Genomic DNA, 9,044 nt, shown 5'->3' with positions numbered 1-9,044 from the left:
CTAAAGTTTTGACATTTATTTGACAGTGACAAAATAATCAAAATTGACGGTTTAGAAATAAAGTCTTTAAAATTATAATTTGAAAAGAAAAGTATTACTTATAACAATAACGGAAAAATCATGGAGCAAAAAGTCCTATATTCATATTTTTTAATTTATTTAATTTATGATAGGTTTAGATCCTCGCCAAGGACAAACGAATAGACGCGAGTATATAAATATCTTATTCGGGTCGATTCGTTATTTTTTTTAGTCTTTGGTTATAGTCGCTGCGCCGTCCTCAGCCGGGTATTGGATGTAGAAATTTTCAGGTTTTTCAGCGCGAATCAAGCATTACACATTTATCCTCGTGCTCGGCGTATACAAACTCGTCATGTTCATAAAATAAAAACATCCTAATAAGGTCATAAGGAAAAAAATCGTAATAAATTATCAGCTGTTAAATAAATAGCAAAAAAAGCTCCTTAACGTTTACTGTGCCATCCCTACCCAAGGCGCCATGAGTCTTTTCTCTGAATGAGATTCAATAAGACTTAAGTCGTCACCTGATGTATCAATTCCAAATTGCAACTAATTCTAATTTATTATTTTTGATGATTTTTCTCAAAAGAAATAAATGTTTTTTTTTTATATATTTTTTGTGTCCAAAAGTAACTCGCATAACATGATCCAAATAAAATGGTGCTAATCTAAATCATATCACATTATTAATGGCCCGTTCGACTTGTACCAATTAGTTATAGTATTCCTGTAAGTGGAACAAAGAATAATATTTGTTGAGAAAACAGAAGGCAACCGTAAGTCACCGAGGAAGGCGCTTAAAACGAATCACTTCGTCGGGCGGTTAAATTCAATGCTTTGATATCCGCCACCTGGACTTTTAGGGTTACCGCTAATTTACTTCGACGAAGAATTACTTTTAATAAAAGTCAAAGAAGCACTGTTTATTAATAATTAGATAAAGCTAGAGATTGATGTTTTAATGTATCCCATATTTAATCTAATTGAAGTGTAAAAGGTAACTGCCGCCCATTGGCATCTGTAATCAATCCCAGACAAGATTCTTACCTAACGATTTGAAGTTGGGCAAAGTTGCATAGTTACTTGCTACCCCTAAGGACTAAGTTAAAATACTTCAAAGAAGATGGCTGTTTAGTTTAGTTTAGGTCGTGTAAGTATCTCTTCCTTGTGTATAGAAGGTTATGAACACTTGAAGTACATATGAGGCGATCATTTTTATCTTTAGAAGTGGCAACGCATCTGTGTTACGCGGCTGTAGGTAAAACCCTTGCTCTATAATAGAGTTAGGTATAGATGTCCATCAAGTGAAATGTATGTTCGTTTGCTTTTTCAGTATTATAATATAGGTATTAAGGAAAAAGAAGCGTTCTACTACCATTACAATGGAAAGAACAAGCTTATTATCCACCCAACTTAACCACACCATACATATATGAAAATGTAGAGTCTAATGAATCTTTTAGACATTTAAGAGACCGTGACTATATTTTGCAATCACGTTAAATGTATAGTTATCGCCAAACTACTAGTCCGCTCTGAAGTTCTTGCGAGCAGGTGTAGTCATAAAATTTGTTATGGCGACGCGATTCATTTCTATATTCAGAGCGGACTAGCAGTTTTACGCGAACTATACCTATATAATATGAAGCAAAGTACGACAAAAATAGGTCCAGTCCTAGAAAAAAATAGGTAACCCTCCTTTCTGTCATTTGATCTATGGGTGGAATATTAGAGTTAGTTAAATATAACTGATCTGAAAAAATAAAAACTAGTATTTTTCAGATGTATCAAATTCAGTATTTCAAATATTTAAAATAGTAGCCTAGTGGCAGCCCTACCGCGATCCTATTTGCAGCAATCTGTCTAACAGCTCTCAGTCGTGCAGTACTTGATCACATCCACAATTAGGAGCCGACGAGCTCAAACAAAAGGTTAGCTTTGATTTATATAACTGCGTGTTTTTAATATAATAATATCTTTTATATTTTATATATCTCAAAGATATTAAATATCACATATTAAAAAAAAATAAAAAATCTAAATTCAAAATACCTAATAAGCTTACACTAAAAACCAAGTAAGGCTGCGAAGGCTGGCTAAAGAGGGGACACTAGTCACGTCATATCTTCGTTATATTTCGTTAGGATCCTTGAATTAATGTTTTTTAAAGTAACATTATCGAAAATGGCCCACAACTGCGGGAAAAAACTGTGAAAGGAAGTATATAGCAAGTTAAATAGAGATTTGTCTTCATGAAAGTTTAATGTCATTCTAAGACACAGCATAGGTAGGTTTATATACGAGTACCTAAAGGTATATTTATATACATCAAACGGTTTCAAAATTGTCACTATAAGACAGGATCCTATTTTACACATAACATGTAGGCGGTTGTATATAACCATGAGCGAGGTAGAGACCACTTTATATCTCATTTTTGCCTCTTGTACTCGTGTGTAAATAATTTGTAAATTTCCAAAAAAGAAAACAGTTCATAAACAACATGCAATGTTAGAGAACGAAAAGTTACATATATAAGGATTTAAACATGTTTGTAGAGCCACGTAGAGTCATTTTTGGGTCTGCGGGCTTGCGTAGCACGTGCACCCCTTATCCAATAAAGTATAGAGTGTCACGGAAGCGACACCCGCTTTGAACCTAGCTGTCAATCATGATAACTCACTCGTGAAGCGGTAATTGCTTCACACTTTTTTCAGAATCCATGTGAGAATAAAATAATAACTGTTTTTCACTATAAGTTTCGTAGTTGAGTTCACACTTTTTTATGTAAAATAATGTCGGTTATCTTATAATAACGACTATTTACTTCACTACTAAAACTTAACATACTATTGTAATTCAAATCTAAATGTTTATATGTAATCAGTTGTTTTCTTGAAATTTCAGTGAAATTAAGAATGTTATTAATTTATGTATTGTCATCGGTCATCACAAATTTTACTTATTGCCGTTAGCAATTTTAATTTCATTTTATACAACATTTTACTTACTTATTTTTTTGACAATTGCTGTTAGTAATAGTATCATTTATATACGAATTTATTTAATGATAATTTTAGCAATATTGCATTCATATTCCGCCTATATAAATTACAAGCTGACAGGTACAAACATTGATGTTTAAAATGTAAAAAATATTTAATTGCGGAATAAAAGGAATTACTAGGTACAAAACCAAACCTAACGACTGGAATAATTCGAAAATATACACATGGAATTGTATGAATAAATATCCCGATGCAAGCGTTCATTTGTCGCTGAATAATCCTGAAGCTTATTCGGGAGGGGCGGTCGTAGGCGCCGCCCAAAAGCCCGAACCGCCCGCCTTGCGCGCGCGCGCGCTTCGAATTAAAAACGTCATGTCACTTGCCGAGAAGGCACTTCTCACCCTCACTCCAGTTTAAATTACTAGAAAAATCGGTTTTATATTACCAAGATCACTGAATAAATAAATGGAACAAATTGTGTAGTGTAGTATTAAGAAGTGGTAAATTTGTGCAATATATTTTAACGAAATGCCGAGAAAACGCGCGAATCGGTCCCCGCCGGTCGAGAAGAGAACGGAAGAGGATGATGATGATTTTTTATTTGATGACTCACAGTCAAGCTCTGGTAAGATATAAATCACAATACTAATAGATTAATATATGTTTTTTGACCGATTAAATCATTTATATTATTATTTCTTTAAAATAAGTGAAGTGTTTAAAGTAATGAGCTTCCGTACATTTTAAATTAAATTTTCGTTGTTTTTTTTCATCTACACAAAAATATTAATCTAAAAAATCTATAGGCAGGGGTAAAATTTTACGTTTTTTGGAAGAGTCATCGCAAAATCAGTTCTCTCATAAATTAACCCATACATGCAAAAATAAAACATCCAAGAAAGGCATTGTTTAATTTTTATTTTAGATGGGTATCTGGGTGTATTTTAATTCAACTTTTAGTTACCTATCCGAATAGTTTAACCAATTTTCACTGAATTTGTACATAAACATAAACGAAGTAACATATATCACTGTTATATCTAGTTTCCAAATTAAATTACGAAATGTAATTAATGTTAACTATTTATTTTATGTCGCTATTGAGCGAAACAAATTTATATTGATTAATAAAGTTTTATTGCGGTTAATCTTGGAATAGAATATTTATAGAAATATATATTTTTTACATTTTATGCAATCACAAATATGTAGATAGCGGTAGATATGGTTTTTATACATACCTATAACATCTTTTATAAAATCTGTAGGTACCTATAGGTCGTAAAGAGAGTTTAGTGCAAACTTCGGCTGCTTTTTAACCCGACATATTTGGGTTTCTGTTAAGTGTTCGTGGTGGTGGAGTCGCAAAAAACTTTTTCGTAGTTGAAGTTCACGTCAATTCAATTAAAATTTATTTTTCTTCATACTTACAATAAAAAAATGATAAGACACAAATAAATTAAAGTTTGCGTGAGTTTCGGATTTGGTTGTATTTGTTTTAATAATTTATAGGGATTATCATTCACAAATTATTGATTGAAAATAAATCTTGCATAGGCCGTAGCGGACACGAGCCTCAACACAGAAACGCAGCGAATGCACGCGAGAGGGCGCGGATGAGAGTGCTATCCAAAGCATTTTGCAGGTAGGATTTACCTTTAAGGATCTAAAATGGGACACGCTATGCATGGGTATATATAATCAAATTCAAAGAACAGTAGTCCTACCTGAAATCGAATACCGAAGATCTACCAAGACATCTCAAAATCATTTATGAGTCTGTCTATTAGGAGTTGCCTTACCATACCTTTCGAAAAATAACACAGCATCTCTAAACTGCTATTATGATATACTTTAAGGCAGAAATAGTTGTTGTTGTAATGTTGTGGCGTAGCAGGGGATGTTGGAAGGGTGGTAGAGCGAGTATGGTTGCCACCGCCACCTATTTCTAGCGTAAAGCAATACTTGTGTTTTGGAGGATAGATGTGGATATCGGCAAACTAACATATGAGGCAATCATCTCAGTTTTCAGGAATAAAAACTCATCCGTGATCAGCTTCACGTAGAACTGATCTACATACATAGGCATATGTATAATAGGCATAGGCAACATGCCTATTATACATATGCCTATGGGCGGCGGTGACCATTAACCATCAGTGTGTGCACTGGAGCATGCAGTTTGCTACTTAACCTTATAATAATGATTTTTTTAAATAATAAAGGAAAAGCAGACCAGCATGCAGTCCACCTAATGATAAGTGGCTACTGTCGTCCATGGACATTTGTAATCAACCCCAGATAGGATTAGATATTCGTACCTGAGTTCGGCCACACATGCGCCGCTACCCTTGAGGACTAAGAACGCCTCGAAAAAGTATGTTATTCTTACTACACCCTTAAAACCAGAACACAGCAGCGCTTAACACTTAACACAAATAGATGTTGCGGTTGTACCGCCAGAATTGTCATTCGAACCACAAAGGGTTCTACCACCTTCAAATAATTTTATAGTAACTATGAAGAATGAATTTCTTTCAAGTACCGCATCTTAAGTACTATTAATAGTTTATTATTTCTCAGGTTAAAAACGACGTTACCCTGGGTCCCCGCAGACACCAAGCTATCCAAGCTGGACACGTTGAGGCTGGCAGCTTCGTATATCGCACATTTACGAGCCCTGCTACACGAGCCGCGATCTGCGCATACGCCGCCTCATCCTCTTAGTCTTGTAAGTATATGATTTCGAATAATGTGACATTGAAAAAAAATTTGCTGTAAGATCGAACGAGACGTGGTGATGCCCCCGCAATTACAACATAAAGAGCTTAGAATTTTAACATTCAAATTAAAAAAAAGGTCGCGCATAGCAATTAGACCTCCATATCTATTTCTTTACAAATGAAGCATAGTCGTTTAAATTTAGTTTTTAAAGGTAGTAGAACTCTATAGTTCGATTCCGGTGGCACTACCGCTACACCTATTTCTGCCCAATAACAGTAGTGTTAAACGCTGCTGTATTCTGGTTCGAAGAGTGTGACAAGGGATACATACTGGAGACAGACAGGCGCGTCTGTGACCGACCTCAGGCAGGCAAGTAATCTTATCTGGGGTAGATCACAGATGACCATGGGCGGCAGTAGCAACTTACCTTCAGGTGGACTTCATGCTCGTCTGCTACTCTTATATTATAAATAGTCGGTATTACTACAACCTTTTATAATAGTTTTAGTATTAATTATATCTGTGTTTGGCCTTTCTAACTCTCTTATCCTAAAATAGTTTGGATTTGCAATAGTGAACATACAAACATATAGTTTTATACAACAACAAACCTCCTGAAAACAGTGGGTTAAGAACAAATATGACAGTTGAAAAAAAAAATCAAAATGATGATTATTTTTTTCTCTACATTAAATATTTCTTTCCATATTTAAACATGTCTTTATTGGAATGTGAATGCAATAATTAATTTAAAATAGCGCTCTATATGTTAAAAACGAATGCATAGGGCTTTTTTAGCTTACCGGCCAAACCCCATCAATTAAGCATTAATCGGTGCGTTGATGGCGTGAACTGAAAAACGCTGCCCGCCCATCTGTCTCGCCTATCACATAATTGTTCACGATATATTCCCTGTCACACTTGTCATCTGGTAATTCTTAAGCACGAGCCGGCTCGCAATGAATCAGGGAACATTTGCCAAGCGAACCACTCGCTGACAGCGAGGATTAGGCGTTCCCCGAAGGTCTCGTGCTTGATTGATAGCGGTATTAGTTCGGAGTGGTTGGTGAAATGTCAACTTTGGTTTTGATGTTGGAGAATTTGACAACTAAATACTTTGAGAATAAGGTCAATAAAAATGAAATTAGGTAGCTTCTAATCATTATAGGCTTAGCACCTAATGATCGATATATATTTATTATGTTTTATTTTTTGTATTATGTATTGTATGTATATTGTATGTATTATGTAGTATCGATATATTATTATTATGTGCAGTTTAGTTATCTTTTATGTAGACATACCTACTCTCTGGTAGGTTTGTAATTATATTTTTGTATTAAATACTTATACATAAAAATTATATTTGGCCATTTATTACCAAAAACAGGTTGTAAGTAAATAGAAAATTGCTAATTCGCGGCGGTCCGTCCGTTGTTTCCCAAAAAATATTTTTATGAACATGTCAACTTGCGGGTGGCGTGGTAGCTCCAGAACTGATTCCTTTTTATGTAAATGATACTTAGGGCAAGAGCCTTAAAAAATAAACAAATATGGGTCCAACCGGATTAAAACAAAGATAGAAACAAAAAGGTTACAACAATAAACACGAGTTTTACGTGGTGCGCGCGCGCTGACCAAAAGTTTGCAGCTGTTACAAGTATAAATAAAATTTATCTCCGAACGTAAAGATGCTCCATTTTATTGTTTTCCTCCTTTGTTTCACTTGATCTCAGATTATGAGAACGACGAATCTATTGAAAAAAGTTTTTATATCCGATGTTCTTGACTTTTAGCTCTATCATAATGTTAAGTACCTACCTACTTATAGTAAAATAAAAAATTGTAAAATGTTTTGCTAAATTGGATCGTTATTGTTTCATATAAAAGTAAATCTATGTGTCCTATCATCAAAGGAATGTAGTTTTGAATCGAAATAATGTTTAATCGAAATTATTTATAAATGTTTTATAAGTAGTAAATAGTATTAGGTATAGGTAGGTACCTATGTGAAAACTTAAAAATTGAAGTTGGTTTCCAGGTGCCAAACATGTTTTTATCAACATTATTGTTTTTACAATATTTCTTCTCCATAACAAAACACCTTGTGAAGTTGTACTGACATTCAAAAAGAGCTCTGTAAAGAACCTATTTTGACATAAAAATTGATTTGATTTGATATATACTGGAAATCTACGTCTGTACTTATATAAAAATTAAACTTTGTACCACGTTATAGTACAAATTTTTAAATATACCAAAAAATAATAAAAATCGGCCCAGATAATTTCTCAGGACTACGAAACCTCAGCTTACAAGTCAAAACCCACTTAGCAGATTTTACATATAGTTTTTAAATTGGTACCCATTTCATAACTAACCGAATAGATCACATTATTATTTGTGTTGCGTGCCAACATGTGTTTAGCGTTTGTTTAGACATAAAAAGTGGGGTCAAGTGTGACACGACTATTCACACTTAACGTATCTTGTGTCCGAACTCTTTGGGAGGTCTTTTACACAGGAAAATACATCCAAAAGTGTATTTTTATAACCCTAGGAACCCTAAGTTCTTAAAATCGCTGCGTTAGATTAAGTAATAAAAGTGCCAATCCTGGTAGGAATCATTTTAAATGCATGTAGAGGTGTATATTATGTATTTCCTCTTTATAGGGTTCCTCCTTATTACGGTCGTGTAGCTCTGCAACATCCTGCTTATCTACATTGGACGTCTCTACGTAGCTGAGTCAAATCCATACCTGAAGCATACTCCTTCATAAAATATACTACTGCATCTGATCTGCTTCAAGTAGACCCAGTTCTATTTGAAGCTGGTCAAAGATGTCCATTGGCAATGACCACTTACCACTTACTGCAAGCTCGTATGCTACTCCAATCTTGTATAAAAACACGTGTTACCAATTTATATGTGATACAATCAAACTTCTATTAACTGATATTATTTTACAGGCGTGGCCATTCGCGTTCCAACATGGCGGCACGCTCAGCTGCGCTATTTCCCAAAGATGGAACATCAACACACAACACGACACGACAGTAAATCGTAACGTTCAAATACCAAGAGAAAACATACAAAATGGTGCATGTAATGAGAGCTACGGGCAAGATTACTCGGAGAATGACTACGAAGAGCGGTCCTACGACGAAATGATGTCGAACGAAGTACCGTGCAACCAGATGCAATATTGCAACTATGGTTATAAAGAGAATTATTACGAAATGCGAAATTCGTACTCATCTGACGGATTAATAAATAATGTATGACTGTTA

At 34.5% G+C, this 9,044-nt stretch overlaps 1 protein-coding gene across 1 annotated transcript; it reads left to right on the top strand.

Moving 5' to 3' along the window:
• Positions 1 to 3,229: 3,229 nt before the first annotated feature.
• Hlh54f (basic helix-loop-helix type transcription factor HLH54F) lies at positions 3,230 to 9,044 on the top strand. The gene is made up of 4 exons (XM_073091651.1): positions 3,230 to 3,654; positions 4,587 to 4,674; positions 5,613 to 5,760; positions 8,724 to 9,044. The coding sequence occupies exons 1-4, from the start codon at positions 3,558 to 3,560 to the stop codon at positions 9,036 to 9,038; spliced, it is 648 nt and encodes a 215-aa protein (XP_072947752.1). The 5' UTR covers positions 3,230 to 3,557; the 3' UTR covers positions 9,039 to 9,044.

Source organism: Epargyreus clarus, unplaced genomic scaffold (genome assembly GCF_041222505.1).
Source record: "Epargyreus clarus isolate Ecla_fem2 unplaced genomic scaffold, WU_Ecla_fem_2.2 ptg000034l, whole genome shotgun sequence".
In the NCBI taxonomy this organism is placed as follows: domain Eukaryota; kingdom Metazoa; phylum Arthropoda; class Insecta; order Lepidoptera; family Hesperiidae; genus Epargyreus; species Epargyreus clarus.
This window is presented reverse-complemented; position numbering and strand designations above follow the sequence as displayed.